Source organism: Hypanus sabinus, chromosome 19 (genome assembly GCF_030144855.1).
Source record: "Hypanus sabinus isolate sHypSab1 chromosome 19, sHypSab1.hap1, whole genome shotgun sequence".
In the NCBI taxonomy this organism is placed as follows: domain Eukaryota; kingdom Metazoa; phylum Chordata; class Chondrichthyes; order Myliobatiformes; family Dasyatidae; genus Hypanus; species Hypanus sabinus.
Window position 1 is genome coordinate 71287586 of NC_082724.1, and position 27382 is coordinate 71314967.

A 27382-nucleotide genomic window follows, 5' to 3' on the forward strand; every position below is an offset into this window, starting at 1 on the left:
GATGCTGGAAATCCAGAGCAATGCACACAAAGTGTTGAAGGAAGCCAGCAGGTCAGGCAGCATCTATGGAGAAAAACAATGTCCTGATGAAGGCTCGAGGCCTAAAAACTCGAGTCTTTATTTTCTTCCACAGATGTTGGCTAACCTGCTCAGTTCCTTCAGTATTTCATGTTTATTGATCATGATTTCTAGCATCTACAGAATCTCTTGTGTTTATGTTCTTGTACTCTCAGGTTCCTCTGCTCCATTACACTCCTTAGTGTCCAGCCATTCCTAGTATGCTGGTTTGACTTTACAAAATGGATTGGCTCACAGTTATCTGCACTGAAATCTATTTTCTGTATTGATAGAGTGGTTGCATCTTTCTTACTTTTGACCTCTATCCTTATATAGACTCATTGGATAAGCCCCATTATGTCCCCTCTGAGTCCATCTGTGATATTGTCCTTGATTAGTAGTCTCCGTTGAAGGTAAGATTAAAACTTGTTTCAAAGAACTTACTTGCTTTTCCTCTTCTGCTCGCATGTTGTCTATCTGGCCAGATCACTTCTGAAAGGGAATGAAAACATATCTAATCAAATTTAATTATCATTCAAACCATACATAGATACGGCTGAATGACACAGCATTCCTCTGTAGCCAAGGTGAAAAATATTCAAGCAAACTTCAAAATAGTAAGTGGCAAATTCAACATAGTAAGCAAAGAAGCATATTCACTGGAAAAAAAACATATTTGAGCCAAGACTCAGAGTGACAATGCCCAGCACTTGATATACATAATTGATTTACTTGTTTATTTATTATTATTATGTTTTATTTTATTTATTATTATTTTTTCTCTCTGCTAGATTATGTATTGCATTGAACTGCTGCTGCTAAGTTAACAAATTTCACATCACATGCCACTGATAATAAACCTGATTCTGATTCTGAAAAACTGTATATTCCAATTGAAGCATACAAACCGTCAAGCTACTTTGTGTCAACTCATTTCTCAGTCCAGCTGCTCTTCTACCTGCAGATTCAGCAGTGGTGAAGAGTATGCTTTTCATACAAGTCCTGATAGACTTGCATGAAGAAATATGGAAAGAGATTTGAACAGGACATAAACGTTTGCATGGACTGTTTGGACCACATAGTTTGTTTTCGTACCGTAATCAAATGTAACCTTATTTAGCAGAAACTGCTAGATTAAGTTTCCCGCTCTCTTTGGAAAATTATACTGGGTATATGTGGAGACTACTGTGAAAATCTACACCCAAATAAAAAGGGGAGCCTTGGTAGTGTAGTAGTTCAACACTATTACAGCCTGGGGTGTCGGAGTTTGGAGTTCAGTTCAGGTGTCCTCTGAAACAAAATTTGTATGCTCTTTCCATGAACATGTGGGTTTCCTTCAGGGTCTCCGGTTTCCTCCCAGAGTCCAAAAACGGACTGGTTCATAGGATAATTGATCATTGTAATTGTCCAGTGATTAGGCTAGGGTTAAATAGATGGGCTGCTGGGGGGCACAGCTCAATGGGCTGGAAGGGCCTGTTCTGTATGTTATCTCCTGAATAAATAATAAAAATGAAATAGATTTGTCCCCATCTCACTCTGTACCTACAATCCTAGAGACATTGTTTACAATTCTATGAAGCTTGCTTGGGTGACTGTTCTGTTACATGACATTACACCCCTTACACTTGTACTCCTCTCAGGTACAAATCTTACCATAGATGGTATTATGAAATGTCTTCAATTTAAAATGTCTTTAAATGTCAAGTTTTGAATTTCTTGAACTTTATTTCATTGGGGGTGGTGTAGGAAGGGTACAATCAGATGGATATGGAAATCTTTAAAAAATAGTTTTGTGACAATTAACTAATCAAGTAAATCTATGTGTCAATACAACATGTAACATTTTAAAATAATATAACCAGGGAAAGAGTAATTGCTGATGAAGGTAGTTTTATTCAAGTCTTACCACTATCTGATGGTTTGTCAGCCACAAGTGTTTCATTCCCTGCATCCTCTGGTTTTGTGACAACCATTGCTGTTAGCGGTGTGACAAAACTGTATTTCAGTGAAAGTTCCAGGATTCTCTCTGTTAGTTTTTTTGATTTGTTCTTATTTGAAGAAATCCTGAACACAATTGGTAGAAATTAATTTGGTAACACATGCAATGCAATAAATACATTTGCTACCATTTCTGAAACCACTTTTGATAATTGATGTTTTTTTTTTGTCTACAAAGAATCAAACAGACAACAAAATTAATGATAATCATTGGCCAGTTTGCAATAGTGACTGAGACTGTTAAGCTAGAGTTAATGAAGCATTCACAACCAAACTATTAATCTGTCCTTTAAATACAATTGAACATTGTTCTTATTTATTATTTTCCCCTCTTCTTCTATTCCCTACTCTGGCCTCTTACCTCTTCTCCTCATCTGCCTATTACCTCTCCATGATGCCCCTCCTCCCCTTTCTCCCATGATCCACGCTCCATCCCCATCAGATTCCTTCTTCTCCAGCTTTTTACTTTCCTGACCCACTTGGCTTCACCTATCACCATCTAGTTTGTCCTCTTTCCACTTCCCCCACAACTTTATTCTGGTATGTTCCCCCTTCCTTTGCAGTCCTGATGAAGGGTCTCGGCCTGAAATGTTGACTGTTTGTTCCTTTTCATAGATGCTGCCTGATCTGCTGAGTTCCTCCAACATTTTGTATGTATTACTCTGGATTTTCAGCATCTGTAGAATCTCGTGTGTTTGTGTTAGCTGAACATTGTGCGTGTTTTCAGATTTTGTTTTAGAATACAGTTCCTCAGCTAACATGTTGTCATAAGGTTTTTTATTGAGAGGTAAATTGCTTTTGGCTATGTGTACTCAGATAAAAAGAACTTGTTATTTTACCGCTGCTCTAGGAGTTGTTGTATGGTCAGGTAAGCCCATAGACGCTCAGTGAAGTCACCGAAAATGTATTGCTGTTGTTGAATAATATTCTCAGCCTCTGAGATATTCACGTCAGCTTTTAAAGTCAGTTTTTCATTGCCCTGAAGGAAAATAAGGAGTTAGGCTATAGCTTGTAATCAAATATTGAGAAAATAAATTGCCATTAGACATAGGAGCAGAATTAGGCCATCTGACCCATCGAGTTTGCTCCACCATGGCTGATCCTTTTCTTATCTCCTCCTCAACCCCACTTCCTGGCCTTCTCTCTGTCGCCTTTGATGCTATGACCAATCAAGAACCTATCAATCTCTGCCTTAAATACACCCAAAGACCTGGCCTCCACAGCTGCATGTGGCAACAAATTCCACAAATTCACCACCCTTTCACTAATGAAATTTCTCCTGACCTCTGTTTTGAAAGGGTGCCCCTCTATCCTGAGGCTGTGCCCTCTTGTCTTAAACTCTCTCACCATGGGAAGCATCTTTTCCACATCTACTCTGGCTAGGCCTATCAACATTTGAAAGGTTTCAAAGAGATCGCTCCTCATCCTTCTGAATTCCAGTGAGTACAGACCCAGAACCATCAAATGTCCCTCACATGATAACCCTTTCATTCCTTTGTTCAATTACATACAGAATTACACTTCGTTCAATTACATACAGAATTACACTTTTTCAATTACATACAGAATTACAGCTCGTTACATTACAGACAGAATTACACTTTGTCCCATTACATACTCTCAATATTTGCAACTAACTACATCTTTAGCAGAAAAGTTAAATTACAGTATTTTCTGTCAGCGCATTTGCCTAATGCAATTTTGAAGATCAGCTCTTATCTTCTGTCTAGTGACATTGCAGCTGACGTCTCAGTAATATAATCCAGCCTTTCCCTTTAGTGTCAGAATTACCATCAACTCCATTTTTTTCTTCCCATAGATTGCTTACTGCGCTGTCAAGAAATTTTAGCAGTGCTCCGTACATCAGAAACTGCTTCATTCTGCATCTGACAATTCCAGCATTATTTTCTGGCCTTGGCTTTTCCCTCTTTCCTATCATCTCTTGCCTCTTTCTGTTCACACTCCTTGGGGTTGGGTTAGCTATGAATGACAAACATTCACCACTTTTTCTTCGAGACTGTCAACAGTATTTGTGCCATCTCTATCATTTCAGCCTTCCCCATTTGTTCTCACCATCACCTGATCTCCTTAATCCTCCCCCTCTCACCCACCTCTGCTTCTTAAAATGTGCTTACTGTTTCATATTTCCAGTTTAGAAGAAGGCAACAGGTCTGAAATGTTTAATTCTATCCTTTGTCCCATAGATATTGCCTGTCCTGCTGACCAGACCCTCTGTTTTGTTTTACTGTTTCCCACTTCTCTTGATATCAATATTATTTCTAAACTGCCAGATTGGACCTTCTTTGCTTTTTGAGCAAAGTAGCAGACAGCCTTTACAAGATAGATACCAAGAATCTGAGATTTCAGATATCACAGAGCCTAGAGAAACAAGAGCTGTCCTCTTTAGAGCACGGAATATTAAGGAAATGTGATTACATTTTTCAAAATGTTGGAAGAGTTTCAGACCATAAGTGAAGAGAAATTCTTTCTCATATCAAATTTTTAATATAAAGCAATACGCAAAAAAAATTAGGAAAAGTGTTTACATTCTCAAGATCTGAAAACATATTAGAAACAGATATAATTATAACTCAAAAGAGAATTGCAAAATGTGTGGAAATGTGTTGCTTCCTGAGCTCCAGGGAAAGAAGAACTAATAGAGGAGCTCTTTCAAAAAGCCAGCAGCAGCTGCCGATGCAGCCTGCTCTACATCGGTGAAACACATAGTAAATTGGGGGACTGCTTTGTTGAGCACTACCACTCCATCCACCTAAAGCAGAATTTTCCAGTGGCCAACCACTTTAATTCCTATTCCCATTCCCATCCTGACATGTCAGTCCATGGCTTCTTCTTTTGTCACGATAAGGCAACTCTCAGGCTGGAGGAGCAACACCTTGTATTCCATCAGTGTAGCCTCCAACCTGACGGCATGACATTAATTTCACCTTCTAGTAAAATTATTTTCCCCTTCCCCTTCCTTCTTTTCCTATTCACCACTCTGGCCTCTTACCTCTTCCCATCTGCCTGTCATTTTTCCCTTTCCGCCACTCTTCTGTCCTATCCGATTCCCCCTTTCCAGCCCTTTACCTTTCCCACCCACCTGGCTTCACCTATCATCATCTGGCTATCCTCTTTCCCCACCACCCACCTTTTTTTCTGACATCTTCCCCCTTCCTTTCCTGATGAAGGGTCTTGGCCTGAAACATTGGCTGTTTATTTATTTCCATGGATGCCACCTGACCAGCATTTGGAGTGTGTTGCACCTGGCACCACATATCAGTTGGTTGCTCAATGTGTTCCATTATTTCATGATGCTAGGAGATTTTGGTTAGGATGCTAGTAAGGACATGGATTGCCAATGTAAAATGGCAGTAATAGAACCCATTATGGTACCAATTGAAAGAGATTATGGACAAGGAGATAATAAGAGTGGAGAAGCATCATTGGGAAGCTACTGCAGGAACACTGGAAAAACAGAACATAGGACAACCTGAGCGGCAGTAGGTCTGCCTCACCATATAATACGATCCTAGTTGGTCTTTGCCAGCCTCTTCTACGGTATTTTTTTCAGTATCTCTCTGTTCACTGATTTATCAACTATTTATCCACCTTCACTTTAAGCACTTCTAATGATCTGGCCTCCGCCACACTGGGTGGATTATTCCAGAGCTTTGCCACCCACTGTGAGAAGAAATTTCTACCTAGCTTTGTTTTAAATTGACCCCTTACCCTCCTGTTTGAGACACACCCATCAGAGAAAAAATCCCAGTATCCACCCTGTCAAGTTCCATTGGGATCTTATATGCTTGAATAAGCTTATTCCTCTGTCACGTACCCTGTGTTACCAAACTAGCAGAAATGGAATACACGTAGGAGTCTGGTATTACTATAACTAATAGTGTTTATTAGTAGACTAAGTAATACAGTACTATAAAATGCAAATATATGAAACAGGTTAGCAATGATATATACAGAAGTGTGGAAATAGGAATCAAAACCGAGCTCTTTCAAAGTCTAGAGATAAATGGATAGTCTTACGATGGTGAAGAGTTCAGTTTAGGTTGAGGTGGTTCTGGTGTAATGTTGGGGAGAGAGAGCGAGAGGTGATGCAGTTGCCGTTGAACCTTCCATTGTCTTCCTGTCCTGTTATGGTCACTGACTGTGACCCCATACCACTGTTCTTCAGTGGTAGACCTGTCACCCAGGCAAGGGTGGACACACAAACAAGTCCCCACTGGTCTCACCCTTCTCACACTGTGAGCAACTGATCGATTCCCCAAATCGATCCTCCAAACCCCCACCTTCATGTGGGTGCACAACGCTCTTTCAGTGTCCCCTGGTGTGTCTGCTTGTGTCTTTGCAGACCCGCTTTTTATCTCCCCTCTGGAGGGCACCGGCCCTCCATCAGGCCGGTCCCACCTTGCTGTCTCTGCAAGAATCTAACAAGCAGGCAAAAGTGTCCTTGGAGCAAAGGTAAACAATCAGCCAGGGAGCCATAATATTAAATCAAGTCTCTCTCTCTTTTCTGCGCAGGATGCCTCCCCCACTTCTGCTCTCTCCATCTCTCTCATTAGCAGCATAGTTCACAGGGGGGGTCAACTCTGGACCCCATCTTAGCTTGGTTTGCTCATCACACCCCCATCCTTATAGGAAATTTTTATGTGGGGGGGGGTAAACATTTAAAAATGAATGTACATTACAGAGTCTAATAGGAAACAGGCCATCTCAGCCTTTCTAGTCCGTGCTGAACGCTTACTCTCGCCTAGTCCCACTGACCTGGACTTAGCCCATAACCCTCCATTCCTTTCCTGTCCATATACCTATCCAATTTTGCTTTAAATGACAATACTGAACCTGCCTCTACCACTTCTACTGGAAGCTCATTCCACACAGCTACCACTCTCTGAGTAAAGAAATTCCCCCTCACTTTACCCTTAAACTTTTTCCCCCAAGTCTCAACTCATGTTCTCTTGTTTGAATCTCTCCTACTCTCAATGGAAAAAGCCTATCCACGTCAACTGTATCTATCCCCCTCATAATTTTAAATACCTCTATCAAGTCCCCCCTCAACCTTCTACGCTTCAAAGAATAAAGACTTAACTTGTTCAACCTTTCCCTGTAACTTAGGTGCTGAAACCCACGTAAAATTCTAATAAATCTTCTCTGTACTCTCTCTATTTTGTTGACATCTTTCCTATAATTTGGAGACCAGAATTGTACACAATACTCCAAATTCAACCTTACCAATGCCTTGTACAATCTTAACATTACATCCCAACTCCTATACTCAATGCTCTGATTTATAAAGGCCAACATACCAAAAGCTTTCTTCACCACCCTATGCACATGAGATTCCACCTTCAGGGAACTCTGCACCATTATTCCTAGATCACTCTGTTCTACTGCATTCTTCAATGCCCTACCATTTACCATGTACGTCCTATTTGGATTATTCCTACCAAAATGTAGCACCTCACACTTATCAGCATTAAACTCCATCTGCCATCACTCAGCCCACTCTTCTAACTGGCCTAAATCTCTCTGCAAACTTTGAAAACCTACTTCATTATCCACAACGCCACCTACCTTAGTATCATCTGCATACTCATTAATCCAATTTACCACCCCATCATCTAGATCATTAATGTATATGACAAACAACATTGGACCCAGTACAGATCTCTGAGGCGCACCACTAGTCACCGGCCTCCAACCTGACAAACAGTTATCCACCACTACTCTCTGGCATCTCCCATCCAGCCACTGTTGAATCAATTTTACTACTTCAATTTTAACACCTAACGATTGAATCTTCCTAACTAACCTTCCGTGCGGAACATTGTCAAAGGCCTTACCAAAGTCCATATAGACAACATCCACTGCTTTACCCTTGTCAACCTTCCTCGTAACCTCTTCAAAAAGTTCAATAAGTTTTATCAAACAGGACCTTTCACACACAAATCCATGCTGACTGTTCCTAATCAGACCCTGTCTATTCAGATAATTATATATACCATCTCTGAGAATACTTTCCATTAATTTACTCACTACTGACGTCAAACTAACAGTCCTATAATTGCTAGGTTATAAGGACTATACAAGGTTGTACTATAAAGGATAGTATTGTTAACCAGAAAGAATGACAATCAGTGAACGGGAATGGATCTAACCATGTTGTGAGACTGTCCTTGTGGTGGCCGTTCCGTGAACTGTTTGATGAACTGATTCTTACTCTGGACTAACTTAATCAGTGCAATTGAATGTGGACACAAGGAGTTTCAGCTAATAATCTGCTAAACCTGAGACCATTCTCTGATAGGCTGCTTATTATGTAAAATGGGAGAATCTCTAAGAATACTTTCCATTAATTTACCCACCACTGACATCAAACTAACAGGCCTATAATTCCTAGGTTAAGTCTTAGAACCCTTTTTAAACAATGGAACCACATGAGCAATACACCAATCCTCCGGCACCAACCCTGTTTCTAATGACATTTGAAATATTTCTGTCAGAACCCCTGCTATTTCTACACTAACCTCCCTCAAGGTCCTGGGGAATATCCTGTCAGGATCCAGAGATTTATCCACTTTTATATTCTTTAAAAGCGCCAGTACTTCCTCTTTAATTGTCATAGTTTCCATAACTTCCCTACTTGTTTCCCTTACCTTACACAATTCAATATCCTTCTCCTTAGTGAATACCGAAGAAAAGAAATTGTTCAAAATCTTCCCCATCTCTTTCGGCTCCAATCTGATTCTCTAAGGGATTCTCTGATTTTATCCTTCACTGTCCTTTTGCTATTGATATAACTGTAGAAACCCTTTGGATTTATTTTCACCTTACTTGCCAAAGCAAACTTGCATCTTCTTTTAGCTTTTCTAATCTCTTTCTTAAGATTCTTTTTACATTCTTTATATTCCTCGAGCACCTCATTTACTCCATGCTGCCTATATTTATTGTAGATCTCTCTCTTTTTCCGAACCAAGTTTCCAATATCCCTTGAAAACCATGGCTCTCTCAAACCTTTAACCTTTCCTTTCAAACTAACAGGAACATAAAGGTTCTGTACCCTCAAAATTTCATCTTTAAATGACTGCCATTTCTCTATTACACCCTTCCCATAAAACAAATTGTCCCAATCCACTCCTTCTAAATCCTTTCACATCTCCTCAAAGTTAGCCTTTCTCCAATCAAAAATCTCAACCCTGGGTCCAGACCTAACCTTCTCCATAATTATATTGGAACTAATGGCATTGTGAGCACTGGACCCAAAGTGCTCCCCAACACATACCTCCGTCACCTGACCTATTTCATTCCCCAACAGAAGATCCAACACTGCCCCTTCTCTAGTCGGTACCTCTATGTATTGCTGCAAAAAACTATCCTGCACACATTTCACAAACTCCAAACCATCCATCCCTTTCACAGTATGGGCTTCCCAGTCTATGTGTGGAAAATTAAAATTTCCCACAATAACAACCTTGTGCTTATTACAAATATCTGCTATCTCCTTGCAAATTTGCTCCTCCAATTCTTGCTCCCTATTAGGTGGTCTATAATACAGCCCTCTAAGTGTTACTGCACCTTTCCCATTCCTCAATTCCACACAAATAGCCTCCCTAGACGAGCCCTCTAATCTATCCTGCCAGAGCACCGCTGTAATATTTTCTCTGACAAGCAATGCAACACCTCCCCCTCTTGTCCCTCTGATTCTATCACACCTGAAGCAACAAAATCCAGGAATATTTAGTTGCCAATCACACCCCTCCTGCAACCATGTTTCACTAATAGCTACAACATCATATTTCCAGGTATCAATCCATGCTCTAAGCTCATCCACCTTTCTTACAATGTTCCTAGCATTAAAATAAATGCATTTAAGAAATTCTCCACCTCTTCCTCTTTGTTTATCTCTAACAGTACAAAGAACTTTACTGTCTTCTTTCTCTTCCTTCTCCCATACATCTGTTTCTACGCTCTGGTTCCCCTCCCCCCCCCCATATAAATCCACTGGAGCCTCTCTAGCAAACCTACCTGCAAGAATATTTGTCCCCCTCCAGTTCAGATGTAAACAGTCCCACTGGAACAGGTCCCACCTTCCCTGGAGAACTGCCCAATTATCTATAAATCTGAAGCCCTCCCTCCTACACCATGTATTCAGCCACATGTTGATCTGCACTATCTTACTATTTCTAAATCCACCTGCACGTGGCACTGGTAGCAATCCTGAGATTGCTGTCCTGGAGGTCCTGTCCTTTAACTTGGCACCTAGATCCCTAAACTCACCTTTCAGGACCTCCTCACTCTTCCTACCCATGTCATTGGTTCCTACATGGACCACGACATCCGGCTGCTCACCCTCCCTCTTGAGAATACTGAGAACTCGATCCGAGATATTGCGGACCCTGGCACCAGAGAGGCAACAGACCATTCGGGATTCTCGATCTCTTCCACAGAACCTCTTATCTGTCCCCCTAACTATCGAATCCCCTATCACTACTGCTCTCCTCTTTTCCCTCCTTCCCTTCTGAGCTGAGGGTCCATTCTCGGTGCCAGAGATGCAAACACTGCAACTTGTCCCTGGTAGGTCGTCCCCACCAACAGTATCCAAAACGGTATACTTATTATTGATTGGAACAGCCACAGGGGTGCTCTGCTCTTCCTGTCTATTCCCCTTCCCTCTCCTGACGATCACCCAACTACCTGTCTCTTGACTCTTAGGGGTGACTGTCTCTCTGAAACTCCTGTTTATTTCTGCCTCTGTCTCTGCCTCCCGAATGATCCGAAGTTCATCCAGCTCCAGCTCCATTTCCCTAACACGGTTTGTCAGGAGCTGCAGCTGGATGTACCTTTTACAGGTGTAGTCACCAGGGACAATTGTGCTCACCCTTACTTCCCACATACTGCAAACAGAGCACTCAACTGCCCTAACTGCTGCCTCCATTACCTATTCCTAAACTAATTAGATTAATGAAATGAGCTTACGCGGCCTTATCTCACTTGGAGTGAAGCTTGTACCCAGCCTCTGCTCGCTATTTAAATTCTCCCGGTGCCTTTCACGGGCTTGCGCAGCTGTGCCCCGTTCAAACTTCGCCTCTGCCTGTTCTCACCGAAGCCTGACTGAGCCAAAGTCCACTCCGACGATGGCCGCTGTATATGGCGGTCTTACTTTTAAACCTTAGGCACGCTATGTCACGCACCTGCGCAGTCTAGCCTCTTTGCCGCGATCAGATTAAAAAAACAGCTTCTCTCCAAATATAGTACATAGGTGGTCATCAATCAACAGAATAACACAGGTATAATTTCAAAATTTAACATCTAGATAAACAATCAGCAATTACATTGTCTCAGCATCTGACAGAACTGTTTCTCTCAGCAAAGTCAATCCAGACTTCACAAGTACTTTACTCAAAAGTCCAGGAACAATACTTTTCCCAATATCTTCAATAATATTCACATCACCAGCTTTCATCTCATCACTAGCTTTTAGAACACCTTCTAACACAAGTGACTGAGAAGCCCTACTTTCCACTGATGCCAGGGTTAACCCCTTACTCACTGAACCAAGTCCATCTGACACAAAAGGACTGCATTCCTTTTTAACCAAGTCAGACACCTCAGACCTTTCCTAGGTCTCAACACAAGGTCCAGTAACCTGTGAATCCACAGGTACTTCAACAACCTGAACACAGACAAACGGGACAGCTGCCTCTTCTAGGCTTTCAATACCAGTCCCAGTCTCAAATTTCAGGTTCCCCTGATCCTTCCAGCTACTCTCTGGGCAACTCCTATCCGCAGTAAACTCAATCTTGCGGGTTAAAACAACCTCGTCTGCTAACCCAGTAGACTCCTTCAAGGTAGTGACATCCTTTTCATCTCGGAATGCCCTTACATCATCGGGAACACACTTCTTAAATTCTTCGATTACAACCAGCTCTTTTAAGCTCTTTCAATCATCAGTGTCCAACACTGGACCTCCCAGCTGCCACATCTGTTTTTCACCTTTGTTCTGTTCCTCCACAAATTCCTTTCTTAACAACAATAAATCTGCCTCATCCCCCTTATTCTCCTCAGCCTTACTATCCTTGTGATCCTGTTGGTACAGGGACAGTAAAGAGGTCTGAGCTAAATCAAGGTTCATCTCAGCTAAGTTAGTTACTGGTTACTGCGCAGGTGGGATAAACTTCACAATCTATGGGCAGGTCCTCAGCACTTACAGGCTTACTTGTGAGCTGAACTGCTGGGAACACATCCCCCCCCCGCCAAGTCATTCCCGAGTAAGACATCCACATCGCGTTTTGGGAGTGCAGACCGCACCCCTATCATGACTGGTCCGGATACTAAGTCACGTTTCAAAAATATTTTATTCAACAGTACAGCCTCAGTCCCTTTACCAACCCCTTCTATCACATTCACGTTACCAGTCTCTGTCTCAGCACTGAATTCCAACACAGTGCTTAGGATTAAAGACTGAAAAGCCCCAGTGTGCTATGGTCCAGTCTGGAGCCCGCATTCCAGACCTTGATCCGGTCCATGTACTCCAGACTTCGGGTCTTGCAGCTGTCCCTCCTGTCACCCTTAAGCCAAATAGGATCATCTTGGCTTAAGAAGGTGCACCTGGTACCTATCAGCTGGCAGGTGGATATAAGGGAATCTGGGACTGAGTCAAGGTGGTGGGAGAAACCTTTGGGCCTGGGCCGTGGAGAAGGAGTGGAATATGGATTTGGGATCAGAGATAGGCAGCTGAAATGGATTATTGTGAAGGGAGAAATAAGGAGATAGTGAGGGGATGGATGAATGAAAACTGAGACAAAGGGAATAAAAGAATAAGAAATGACAATGGAGAGAGTTCTGAAAGTGAGGAAGATGAACAAGTTCAGAGAGGAGGTGTTGTCATAATTAGGTTTAATGAGAAGGTGCAAGGACATATGAAGAAAATTAACCTGTTTGTGCTAACAACTCTGGCAAATAAGATAGGGGAAATAGTATTTGCAAAAGTCCTTAATGATGGCAATCTATTGGTAAGATGTGTGAATGAGGAACAACTTGAGAAAGCACTCAAGCTAAAAGAGATAGGAAAATGCAAGGTGGAATACACAGGGAGGGTGGGAGCATGAAATGGTGGTTGTAAAGGAGTGATCATGGGTGTACCAATGAGTATAAGCATGGAAGAGTTGAAGAGGAATATCAAAGGGGGAAAAGTAATTAAAGTTCTAAGACTGAAAACAACAAAGGAGGGAATTTAAAAGGAAAGTGACACAGTATTGATTGAATTTGAAGAAGAAAGAGTGCCAAGGAAAGTGTTCCTGGGTTTCATGAGTTACCCAGTAAGGGTGTATATGCCAAAGCCATTGAGGTGCTATAATTGTCAAAGGTTTTGACACATAGCTAGAAACTGTAAAAGGCAGAGCAGATGTGCTAGATGTGGGGGTGATCATGAATATGGAAAGTGCGGAACAGGAGTGCAACCAAAATGCTGTAATTGTGGAGGAGCTCATAATGTGGCGTATAGTGGGTGTGAGGTTATGAGATGGGAGAATAAAATTCAAGAAATAAGAGTGAAAAGAAAGATCACTTATGCAGAAGCTGTAAGAATGTCAAGAGAACAGAATAATGCTCCTAATGACCAGAGAGCAATAGGGATGCAAGAGATGCAGCGAAGAGTAAATGACAGGATTTATGTGGAAAAAAACGCTCTAGTAACATTCATTGCAGGAGTCATTAATAGTACGGCAGAGGTAAAGTCAAAAAGTGACAAAATTCAGCTGGTGGTCAAAGCGGCAGTAAACCATTTAGGGTTAGTAGGACTGACATGGGAAGAAGTGAAGCCAGGAAGCCAGGAATCAGTCAAGCCAGGAAGTGTTGTAGGTTGGTTAGTACTCATTATGGTGATTCTTTTGCAATGGAATGCAAGGAGTTTACTGGCCAAATGGCCAGGAATTTAAGGAATTTATTAAGGAAATGGTTGTAAAACCGGATGTAGTGTGTATTCAGGAAACTTGGTTGAAACCAGCTTTAGACTTTGTCGTACATGGGTATACAATGATGAGGAAAGATAGAAATCTAGGGGGAGGAGGAGGTTGTGCTATGTTAATCAAACAAGGTATACCGTATAGAGTACTGGAAAAAGGAGACGATCAGGAATACATCGTGGTGGAAATATGGGAGAGAGGGGAGAGAGTGGTTATAATTAACTACTACAATCCATGTAAGAGGTTGGATTTGGACAGCCTACTAAGGATACAAGGACAAAATAGACATAAAGTAGTGTGGTGTGCAGATTTTAATGCTCACAGCACAATATGGGGGGATCCAATTACAGATTCAAATGGAATGGTGATTGAATATTTGATGGAAGAAAGGGATTTGGTATGTATGAATGATGGTAGAGGAACATAACAACAGGAACTGAGTCAGTATTAGATATTACGTTAGTGTCTAATGTCTTGGCTGGCATCAGTAACTGGGGAGTTTGGACTGCTTCAACAGTAGGCAGTGATCACTATCCAGTTTCATGTTCAGTGGGTGAAAGAGTTGAAATAAGACCAGGTGGGGGAGTCCCAAAGTGGGTGTTTGGAAAAGCAGATTGGAGTAAGTTCCAGAAGTTAAGTGAAGAAGCATTGACAAAGATTGACATTTCTGGAGATATAGATGAATTAAACAGTCAGGTGACTTCAGCAATTATTATGGCAGCAGAAGGATCTATACCCAGGAGTAAAAATAGGATGAATAGAAAAATAGTGCCATGGTGGACAGAGGAATGTTGTCAGGCTGTAAAAAAAAACACAGAAATAAAGCATTCAGGCTAGTTAAAAGAAACCATAATATGCAACATTTGATTCAATATAAGAAGGCACAGGCAGTGGTGAGAAGAACTATACGTCAAGCTAAAAGGGCAAGTTGGAGGAGTTTTTGCAACAAAATAGGAAGAACAACGCCTGTGGGAGAGGTATGGGGAATGATTAAGAGGATGGGGGGAGATAGAAGGGATTGGGAGTATCCAGTAATATCTGAGGAGGAAACAGCAGTCTCCAGCAGGGATAAGGCTGAGATCACGGCCAAGTCGTTTGTACAGATACACAGTTCAGAAAATTTGTCTGAAGAAGGGAAAGAACAATAAGTCAATACCCAGGTGTGTTAAACAGGAGGAAAGAAACAATTGGTGATCCATTTACTTTGGCAGAAATGGTGAGAGCAATAAAGAGATCGAGACCAACCTCCCCAGGGAAAGATCTAATTTGCTATGTTATGCTAACAATTCTAGGAGAAGGAGTGCTCTTGAAGTTACTGCATTTTTATAACAGAGTGGGAGGGGGTAAGATTACCAAGTGCATGGAAAGAAGCAGTAGCAATTCCAATAAGGAAACCTGGCAAGGATCAATCAAAACCCACTAGCTACAGGCCAATAGCACTAACATCAAGTATATGTAAGGTAATGGAAAGGATGATAACAGAAAGGTTATCATATGATCTTGAGAAGAGAGGAATGCTGGCAAGTTATCAGAGTGGTTTTAGAAAGGGAAGGAATTCCATGGACTCAGTGAGAAGGTTAGAGACTGAAATAAGAAAGGCCCAAGCAAATAAAGAATCAGTAGTTGCAGGTGTTTTTTGACATCAAAAAAGCCTATGATATGATGTGGAAGGAAGGATTATTAATTAAACTGCACAAGATGGGGGTTGGGGGGAGAGTTTTTAATTGGATTAAAGATTTTTTGTTTGGTAGAAAAATTCAAGTTCGGATTGGATCAGAATGATCAAAACAGTACATAGTGGGAAATGGCACACCTCAGGGTAGTGTGATTAGCCCGTTACTTTTCATCATTATGATCAATGATGTCTTCACAAAGGTACCAGTGGATATAGGTAGGTCACTGTTTGCGGATGATGGGGCCTTGTGGAAAAGAGGCAGGAACACGGAGCATATAATCAGGAAACTACAAGGAGCAATTGATGAAGTGGTAGAGTGGGGTTATGATTGGGATGTAGATTTTCAGTGGAAAAAAACTCAAACTGTATTTTTCACTAGGAAAAGAATTGAAGTAGGGAAGAAGTTAAGGATGTATGGGATTGAATTAGAAAGGGTTGGATCATTTAAATTTCTGGGAGTTATATTTGATTCACGGTTAACATGGGCAGACCATATCAGGAAAGTTGAGGAGAAATGTAAAAAAGTAATAAACGTGATGAGATGTTTGACTGGTAGGGAATGAGGAGCAAGTTGTTCAGCATTAAAGAGAATGTATGTGGCTTTAGTAAGATCTGTGTTGGATTATGGAAGTGTAGCATATGGATCAGCAGCTAGGTCTCTTATAAGGAAACTGGATGTGATTCAGGCTCAGGTTTTGAGAGTGTGCAGTGGGGCTTTTAAAACATCACCAGTATCCGCCCTGCAGGTAGAAATGGGAATAATGCCTTTGGAATTAAGAAGGATGCAATTGATGGCAAACTACTGGGTTAATTTGCAGGGACACAATGATTCTCACCCTGCTAAAGGAGTGTTGCAGGAGTCCTGGGAAAATGGGAGGTTTCAGAGGGAAAACTTTAGTCGGGTAGGGAATGATATTGCTAGATCATGTGGAGTGTTTGATCTAAAGATAAGTCCTTCAGTAGTTTATCCAGTTGTAGCTCCATGGAAGCTGGTATGGCCTGATGTAGACTGGCATTTTTTAGAGGTAAAAAGGAAAGGAAAGTATAAAACTGATTTGGTAAGTGCATTTAACTGTTATGTGATGGAAAAGTATGGTGATTATACTCAGGTCTATACAGATGGTGCTAAGGAACCTGAGACAGGAGTGACAGGGTTTGGGGTGGCTATACCAGCAAAAGCAATTGCAATCAGCAGAAGAACATCTGATAAGTTAGCGGTGTATACAGTGGAGATGATGGCAGTGTTGGTTGCGTTGCGTTGGGTGGAGAAAACTAAACTAGTCAAAGCGTTGATATGCTCAGATTTATCTTCAGTTCTAGCAAGTTTAAGGTCTTTTCACTCAAACAGCCGGCAAGATGTACTTCAGGAAGTCCTTCAGTCAGTCACAAGAGTTGCAAATCAGGGAGGTCAGGTTAAATTTCCATGGGTTCCAGCTCATGTAGGGGTGAAGGGCAATGAAAGGGTGGATGAGTTGGCAAAGAGGGCATTAAAGAAAGAAAATATAGAAATGCACATTAGTATTAGTAAAACAGAGGTTAAGTGTGTAATCTGGGGGAAAAAATTAGCCAAATGTGGCAAGAAAGATGGGACAGGGAGGGGAAAGGGAGGCATTTATATCAAATACTAAAAAGTGTTGCAGGTACTAGGGTAGGAAGTAGATACAGAAGAGAGGAAATTGTGTGGACTAGGTTAAGTCTGGGGCACTGTGCACTAAACCAAACATTGAAATTGATAGGGAAACACAAGACAGGTTTGTGTGCGGTATGTCAGGAAGAGGAGTCAGTAGACCATGTAGTTCAGAGTTGCAGGAAGTATGGGATACAGAGAGATGATGAGAATTAATCTAAGGGAATTGGGGGTGCAGGAATTCACATTAAAAGGGTTGCTGGGCATGGGTGAGAGAACACAGGTCAGGGTATTTTTAGCTTTCTTAAGGGGTACAGGGGTTTTTTATAGTGTTATGATCCCAGCCCCCTCCTTTGCTCCTTTGTGAGAATCGCAAGAACACCCTTCGAGGGGGGGGGGTCAGTAGACCCAGTAGGAGAGAGAGAGAGAGAGAGAGAAAAATGTGCCGAATTGCACGTTCCACCCGGGATGCAGAATAAGACGACAGCGACTATTGTCTCATGGAGACCACGTGAAAAGCCCTCGGGCAAGGTGGGCTGGTTGAGAGAGAGATTGCATCATCCCAACCTGATTGACACCTGCGACCCCGTGAGGAAGTATAAAGGAGAGTCTCAGGGGGACAGCCCCTTCAGACGCACCAAGAAGACACGAGAGAGTGATCCCACAGCAGCGAGAAGCCATTCTGAAGGAAGCCACGTGCGTTAGATTCCGGGATTGGAATTTGTGGCTGGAATCACAGAAAACCGCTTTTAACTAACATCGGGGAGAGGAAACCAACGCTCCCCCGATTTCACGGAAGCTTCATCAAGACTCGGCAAGTTCTTTCTCTTCTCCCCCAATCTCTCTCTCTCGGTCGCCCCACGTGAAACCCAGCGATTCTCAAAAGGCTGAGGCCTGCAGCCTTCTGAGTGACTTTTATATTTCCAACGGACAATCTATTAACCCCTAGACAACAGCAGAGCTCACTTCTTAATGATGATTATTACTATACCCGCGCTTTAGATTGAGTGTTGACGATGTGCACTATCTGAATATATGTATTAACCCTACTTTTGTGTCCCTTTATAAATAAAAACGTTTGAAAATAGTGACATCAGACTCCAATGGACCTCTCTATCTTTGCTGGTAAGTTATCCAGTTACGGGATACGTAACAGTAGGGTATGATGGATAAACAGAAATAGGGTACTAGGACGGGGAGGATAAAGTGTAGGTTAGGGTATGTGTATGTGTGCGATTGGGTGACGGGATTTAGAATGTGAGTCCATCGCATACTCCGGAGCAGAAGGTGGTGGTAATGCACCATTAAGCTGGGTGCCAACCGCCGTAAAACAAGGGGGAGGTGGGGGGGGGGGAGAGCCTAGTTGGTATGGGTGTGTCTGTGTTGCTCTGAACTTGTTTTGTCCTGTTCACGGGTTGTCTTGTATGAGCTGGTTTGTCATGTTCTGAGGCGTTTTGTCAGATCGGCTCTGTTTGTTCTGGTTGTCCTGGCTTGGAGGGCCCACGGCTTCATCCTCAAGTTCTGTGAGTCAGCTTTGGAGTCAGCCTGGACCAAGCTCCCCTCTGATCCTTTGCCTCTGTCAGGTAGCAGGCCAGACTGCTGTTGCCTGGCGGGGGGATTCTGTCCCCTTTCTACCCCTCACCTCTGATGCGTTGTGTCTGCTTCCTGCCCAGGTGTCCTGTGTCTTGCCTGGGAGGTGGCCCTGCCCAGGAGTGTGTGGCCCACCCTGAGGTCTCTGCCCCTTCCTACCCCTTGCCCCCTATGGGTTTTGGCCACACCTACCCAGGTGTTCTGTGTCTTGCCTGGGAGGTGGCCCTGCCCAGGAGTTATATGGCTGCCCAGGGGGCTCTCTGGGACCCAGCCTCGCCAGGGAATCCGGGACCCAGCCTTGCCATGAACTCTTTCTGAACCCCAGGATTACCTAGCATGACTTGTCTCTTTTGCATGCCCTGGTCTCCCCATCTGGTTCTATCCTTTAGTTATTCCTGTCCTGCCCCTAGTACTTCAGTGCCTGTGCCCTGCATTTGGGTCCAGCCTTCTGTCCCCCTGTGTGATGCAGTGTCTCTCCAGATTCTCACCGGAACTGGGGTTGACCCCTTCTTCACAGATACCCAACCCATTTGAAATAAGTTTCTTGCGTCCTTCCTGAACTCGGCTTGATTCCTTTTCCCTTAGCAGCATTTCAGCCAGCTTAATGCAGGCAGTTGGGGTTGGCGCCTTTCCTGTTCCTTTATCTCTTTTGGGAGCAAAACACTTAGATGCTATGTGACCAGTTTTCCCACAATTATAACACGTAAAACTAGGAAATTTCCCTCCAGACTACTTATTATCCTCCTTACCCTTTCTGCTAGTCCCTGGCTTGCTCTCTGACTTAGCTGGTGGGCTCTCTCTACCATTCCTACTACCCCTGTGGTAGCTCTTACTTGGAGAAAATTTTACCTTGTTGGTTAAGGCATACTCGTCTGCTAACTTGGCAGTTGCGGACAGAGTTTCTGCCTCCTCGTCCAAATACGTCTTCATACCCTCAGGGACGCAGCTTTTAAACTGCTCCATCAACATCAACTGCCTTAGTTTGTCAAGATCCTCACTGGTCCCTTTCGAGGTGCACCAACACTCAAAGTATATTTGCATCTCATGGGCAAACTCTAAATACGTGTGGTCCTACGGCTTCGTCAAATTCCGGAACCTTTGCCGGTATGCCTCTGGAACCAACTCATAAATCCTCAGTATAGCCCCTTTTACTTCATCATAGTCTTTAGCCTCATCCGCAGACAATGCCAAATAGGCTTGCTGGGCAAATAATCTTTAGCCTCATCCGCAGACAATGCCTACTTCTCCTTCGGCCAGTTCTGATTCACAGCAACTTTCTCAAAATGCAGAAAATACATATCAACATCTGTTTCCTCAAATGGGAATACCAACTTAATCTGCTGACTCACCTTGAACCCCCGTGTGGGGTCTACTGCCTGTCCCCCTTCCTGCAATGCCTTTATCTTTGCCAGCTCAAACTACCTCTTTTTCCCTTTCTTCTGACTTTCTGCTTCCTCTCTGTCTCTGTGCTTCTCTGCCTCCATCTCTTTTACTTGCAACTCAAACTCGTACTGCTGCATTCTTTTCCTCTCCTCAGACGCAAACCTTAGTTTTTCCATCTGCAGTTGGATCTCAACCTCACTAGGTTTACTTTCGGGGAAACGACTCCAACTCCTTATCTTGAAACACCCCCATGGATACATAATACTCGGCTATGGTTCTCTGCATCTCTGACTTCCTTGTTGACATTTTCACCTTCGAAAGATTCAACTTCTTTGCAATACTGAACAGCTCCACACTCCTGGCATCCTCTAATGCCTCCGAGGTTGGCTCCACCAAAAACTTATCAACATCCATTTCACACAACCCAAATCAGATGAGGGAAGTTACCCCAGTCAATTCAACAGCCCCCCAATTTGACATTCATACTCCGGATGAGCCCCCAATTTGGTACATACCCTGTGACTGGGTTACCAAACCTGCAGAAATGGAATACACATTGGAGTCTGGTATTAGAACATAGAATAGTACAGCATATTACAGTCCCTTTGGCCCACAATGTTGTGCTGACCCTCAAACCCTGCCTCCCATATAACCCCCCACCTTAAATTCCTCCATATACCTGTCCAGTAGTCTCTTAAACTTCACTAGTGTATCTGCCTCCTCCACTGTCTCAGGCAGTGCATTCCACACACCAACCACTCTGAGTGAAATACCTTGCTCTAATATCCCCCTTGAACTTCCCACCCCTTACCTTAAAGCCATGTCCTCTTGTACTGAGAAGTGGTGCCCTGGGGAAGAGGCACTGGCTGTCCACTCTGTCGATTCCTCTTAATATCTTGTACACCTCTATTATGTCTCCTCTCATCCTCCTCTCCAAAGAGTAAAGCCCTAGCTCCCTTAATCGCTGATCATAATCCATACTCTCTAAACCAGGCAGCATCCTGATAAATCTCCTTTGTACCCTTTCCAATGCTTCCACATCCTTCCTATACTGAGCTGAATAGAACTGAACACAGTACTCCAAGTGTGGCCTAACCAGAGTTTTATAGAGCTGCATCATTACATCACGACTCTTAAACTCTAACCCTCGACTTATGAAAGCTAACACCCCATAAGCTTTCTTAACTATTCTATCCACCTGTGAGGCAACTTTCAGGGATCTGGACATGTACCCCCAGGTCCCTCTGCTCCTCCACACTACCAAGTATCCTACCATTTACTTTGTACTCTGCCTTGGAATTTGTCCTTCCAAAGTGTATCACCCCACTTTTCTCTGGGTTGAACACCATCTGCCACTTCTCAGCCCACTTCTGTATCCTATCAATGTCTCTCTTCAATCTTTGACAATCCTCTACGCTATCTACAACACCACCAACCTTTGTGTCGTCTGCAAACTTGCCAACCCACCCTTCTACCCCCACATCCAGGTCATTAATAATAAAAAAAATCACAAGAAGTAGAGGTCCCAGAACAGATCCTTATTGGACACCACTAGTCACAACCCTCCAATCTGAATGTACTCCCTCCACCACAACCCTCTGCCTTCTGCAGGCAAGCCAATTCTGAATCCACCTGGCCAAACTTCCCTGGATCCCATGCCTTCTGACTTTCTGAATAAGCCTACCATGTGGAACCTTGTCAAATGCCTTACTAAAATCCATGTAGATCACATCCACTGCACTACCCTCATCTATATGCCTGGTCACCTCAAAGAACTCGTTCAGGCTTGTTAGGCACAATCTGCCCTTCACAAAGCCATGCTGACTGTCCCTGATCAGACCATGAGTCTCTAAATGCCCATAGATCCTATCTCTAAGAATCTTTTCCTACAGCTTTCCCACCACAGACGTAAGGCTCACTGGTCTATAATTACCTGGACTATCCCTACTACCTTTTTTGAACAAGGGGACAACATTCGCCTCCCTCCAGTCCTCCGGTACTATTCCTGTGGACAACGAGGACATAAAGATCCTAGCCAGAGGTTCAGCAATCTCTTCCCTTGCCTCGTGGAGCAGCCTGGGGAATATTCCGTCAGGCCCCGGGGACTTACCCATCCTAATGTATTTTAACAACTCCAACACCTCCTCTCCCTTAATATCAACATGCACCAGAACATCAACCTCACTCATATTGTCCTCACCGTCATCAAGTTCCCTCTCATTGGTGAATACCGAAGAGAAGCATTCATTGAGGACCTTGCTCACTTCCACAGCCTTCAGGCACATTTTCCCACCTTTATCTCTAATCGGTCCTACCTTCACTCCTGCCATCCTTTTGTTCTTCACATAATTGAAGAATGCCTTGGGGTTTTCCTTTACCCTACTCACCAAGGCCTTCTCATGTCCCCTTCTTGCTCTCCTCAGCCCTTCTTAAGCTCCTTTCTTGCTACCCTATATTCCTCAATAGACTCATCTGATCCTTGCTTCCTAAACCTCATCTATGCTGCCTTATTACTATAACTAATAGTGTTTATTAGTAGACTAAGTAATACAGTACTATAAAATGCAAATATGTGAAACAGGTTAGCAATGATATATACAGAAGTGTGGAAATAGGAATCAAAACCAAGCTCTTTCAAAGTCTAGGGGTAAATGGATAGTCTTACGATGGTGAAGAGTTCAGTTTAGGTCGAGGTGGTTCTGGTGTAACGTTGGAGAGAGAGAGAGAGAGGTGATGCAGTTGCCGTTGAACCTTCCATTGTCTTCCTGTCCTTTTATGGTCACTGACTGTGACCCCATACGACTGTTCTTCAGTGGTAGACCTGTCACCCAGGCAAGGGTGGACACACAAAAAAGTCCCCACTGGTCACACGCTTCTCACACTGTGAGCAACTGATCGATTCCCCGAATCGATCCTCCAAACCCCCACCTTCATGTGGGTGCACAACGCTCTTTCAGTGTCCCCTGGTGTGTCTGCTTGTGTCTTTGCAGACCCGCTTTTTATCTCCCCTCTGGAGGGCACCGGCCCTCCATCAGGCCAGTCCCACCTTGCTGTCTCTGCAAGAATCTAACAAGCAGGCAAAGAAGGTGTCCTTGGAGCAAAGGTAAACAATCAGCCAGGGAGCCATAATATTAAATCAAATCTCTCTCTCATCTGCGCGGGATGCCTCCCCCACTTCTGCTCTCTCCATCTTTCTCATTCGCAGCATAGTTCACAGTGGGGTCAACTCTGGACCCCATCTTAGCTTGATTTGCTCATCACACCTCTTTGTTCTAAGCTCCAAAGAAGGCAGGCCCAGTACCTCTTGGTAGCACAAACTTCTCATTCCAGGAATTAGCCTCCTTTGTACTGGCCCCAATGTTAATTTTTAAGGACCAAACCTGAAATCAGTGTTCCAGATGAGGCCCAACAAATACCCTGTAAAACAGTAACACAACATCCCTATTTTTAAATTCCAACCATTTGCAAATATGGTACCTTTTGCCTTCTTAACTACTGCTGGATCAATGGGCTAATTATCCACTTAATGCACCATATTGAAGGATTTGCATATCAGTAAAGAAATTGGAACAATTGATGATAAGTACTTACGGTCTGAGCCACAACATCTGTTGTGAGTGATTCCAGGGAACTGTCTGAAATCCTGCCACACACAACAATTTCAGATCCATGGTAATACTGTCTGAAACTGGTTTGAGTTAATTCTGAAATGGCATTCCCTGGGTATTGCAGTTCAATATCCAGAAGCAAGGGGTTTGCCACTTCATCATAAAAACCCTGTGAAGAAGAAATATTTACATAGTTTAGCATATTTCTTCAATAATTAAAATATCAACAAGTCTACAACTCACAAATTCCAGTTGAGCCAAAGAGGTAAAATTGTACTTGTAAAACTAGTTATTCCTGATATTGAGGATTTACAAAATTTTCCTACTAAATTTAAGCTGCCAAGCTCACTTAGTAGTCCTGAGGCTTTGAGGCTAATGATTAAATGAAAAGCTACTAAGTATGAATGGGCACTGCTGGGTTAGGTGAATGGACACTGCTGGGTTAGGTGAATGGGCACTGCTGGGTTAGGTGAATAGACACTGCTGGGTTAGGTGAATGGGCACTGCTGGGTTAGGTGAATGGACACTGCTGGGTTAGGTGAATGGACACTGCTGGGTTAGGTGAATGGACACTGCTGGGTTAGGTGAATGGGCACTGCTGGGTTAGGTGAATGGGCACTGCTGGGTTAGGTGAATGGACACTGCTGGGTTAGGTGAATGGACACTGCTGGGTTAAGTGAATGGGCACTGCTGGGTTAGGTGAATAGACACTGCTGGGTTAGGTGAATAGACACTGCTGGGTTAGGTGAATGGACACTGCTGGGTTAGGTGAATGGGCACTGCTGGGTTAGGTGAATGGACACTGCTGGGTTAGGTGAATGGACACTGCTGGGTTAGGTGAATGGAGACAATGGGTTAGGTGAATGGGCACTGATGGGTTGGGTGAACAGGCAAAAAATGTTGCAAAAAAGTGTCCTGTTGAGAGCCTGCTTGCAAAAACAGCATGGAACTAGGAGGCAAAAAGGAATGAAAATTAAAAGTAAGGAAGTTCTGCTGCAGAGCAATTTTTAAACTTCAGCAATAGACATTTTTATAGTTCTGCATACTGTTTTCGAAATGTACAATTAATCACTGATAATCTGGCATCCCTATGCTTGGAAATCCTGATGTGCAGGCTGCTGGCTCATTGTTTAGTCTAAGATGTTATCAGGGATCAATAGGACAAGCCGGATTATACACACACAAAATACTGGAGGAGCTCAACAGGTTAGATAGTATTTATGGAAAGAAATAGAGTTGATGTTTTGGACTTGATGAAATGTCTTGGCTTCAAAGTTTGGCTCTTTATTCCTTTCCTGATCTGATGGTTTCCTCCAGCATTTTGTGTGTGTTACTCTGGATTTCCAGCATCTGCAGAATCTCTTGTGTTTAAGAGTACAAGCAGGTTGTGCAGTCAAACAGGGAGTTTGAACTGAAGCCTGCGTCTGGAACAGCAAATGTAAGGAATTGAGTAGTTTTCTGATGGGAACCAGGGTCAGAATGCTTGTATAGTTCCTGCTCAACTTAAAGTCACCAGATTCACTGGGCATTTTATTGCTGTGTAACAAAATAGGATGAAATAAAAACCTGTGTGAGTATTAATAGAAGTAGCATCCAGTAATGAGGAAAATGTCTTCTTCCAAAACTGGATTATTCTGGATTATTGCAATTTCACTGTCCTTGTATTGGAAGTAGTTTGGATATGGTTCATTAGATTGATTCTTTGGATAAAGTCTGCTTTCAGTAGAAAAGGTTGAGCAGGTTGGGTTAGTTCATATGGGACACGGGGAGATAAAAACTCAGCAGTCTGAAACATGCAATTTCCTAAGGAGACTTGGTAAGTCGATGCTGATATGATATTTTCCATGGGTGTGGGTGTAGGAATGGGGGGGGGGCGTGGACTTGGGGTGAAATCTGTAGTTGGGGAAACATTTTGAATAAGAGATCATTTGTTCCTTCATTTGAGATGGAGATAAAGAGGAATTTCTTCCCACAGTGGGGTATGGACTTTGGAAATTCTATACTCAGACAGATTTTTGATCTAAAGGGAAGTCAAGAATTATGAGACAGTTTTTCCAACGATATTCTTGACATCTTACCTTTCCAGAGGAATTTCCTCACATATTTGTTTAACTCTTGAAAAAACTTCTGGGGTAATTGTATTGGTAATGATTGAAATAAATATTGTAATCTAGGGAATATATTCATTTTATAGTATTTAATCTACCTATTAATGTTATTGGTAATGCCATCCATTTTTCAAGATCTTCCTGAATTTTTTTCAAAAGTGGTAAATAATTTAATTTGTATAAGTTTTTTATATCATTATCAACTCTTATACCTAAATATTTTATACCATTTGCTGGCCATCTAAATTGAGTTATTAATCAACATTGATTATAATCTCCTTTAGTAAGAGGTAAAATTTCACTTTTATCCCAGTTTATTTTATAACCCGATATTTTCCCATATTCTTCTAGTCTATAAGATAATTTGCGTAGTGAATGTAATGGATCTGTTAAATAAAGTAGAACATCATCAGCAAATAAGTTAATTTTGTATTCTTCCTGATTAACTCTGAAACCCTTAATATCTGGGTCCATTCTAATTAATTCAGCTAGTGGTTCTATTGCCAACACAAACAAAGCAGGTGATAATGGACAACCTTGCCTAGTTGATCGTGTTAACTGAAATGATGTTGAAATTTGACCATTTGTCACTACTTTAGCTTTGGGATTAGTATTTAAGGTTTTAATCCATTTTATAAATGATGTTCCTAATCCATATTTTTCCAGTACCCTAAATAAAAAATCCCATTCCAATCTATCAAATGCTTTTTCTGCATCTAAAGCAACTGCCACACTCATTTCCTCCCTCTTTTGTGCTAAATGGATTATACTAAATAACCGAGTTACATTATCTGCCAATTGTCTATTTTTGATAAATCCTGTTAAATCCATATGCACTAATTTTGGTAAGCATTTAGATAATCTATTAGATAAGATTTTTGCTATTATTTTATAATCGGTGTTTAATAAAGAAATAGGTCTATATGATGTTGGTTTTAAAAGGTCTCTATCTTTTTTTGGCAATACTATTAAAATAGCTGTTGAAAAAGATTCTGGAAGTTTATGCGTTCTTTCCGCTTGATATATTAACTCCATAAAAGGAGGAATTAATAAATCTTTAAACTTTTTATAAAATTCAGGTGGAAAACCATCTTCTCCTGGAGATTTATTACTTTGAAGTGATCCCAAAGCTTCTTCAACTTCCTTCAATGTAAAAGGCATACCTAATCCCCTCTGTTCTTCTATATTTAATTTTGGAAGAGTTATTTGTGATAAAAATTCTTCTATCTTAACATCATCATTCTTTGATTCTGATTTATATAACTCAGAATAAAAATTCTTAAAAGCCTCATTAATTTCTAAAGGTTTATAAGTAATTTCATTCACTTTTGTTCGAATTGCATTTATTGTTTTAGAAATCT

The 27382-nt window shown here is 42.2% G+C and overlaps 1 protein-coding gene across 1 annotated transcript in view; it reads right to left on the reverse strand.

Moving 5' to 3' along the window:
- The window catches only part of LOC132377870 (inter-alpha-trypsin inhibitor heavy chain H3-like), a 162039-nt gene that overhangs the window by 83839 nt on the left and 50818 nt on the right, over positions 1–27382 (reverse strand). Inside the window, exons 12-14 of the mRNA XM_059944307.1 lie at positions 23897–24082; positions 2895–3034; positions 1964–2121 (exon numbers count right to left, since the gene is read on the reverse strand). Of these exons, the coding sequence (XP_059800290.1) occupies positions 1964–2121; positions 2895–3034; positions 23897–24082 (484 nt within the window). The remainder of the gene's footprint in view (positions 1–1963; positions 2122–2894; positions 3035–23896; positions 24083–27382) is intronic.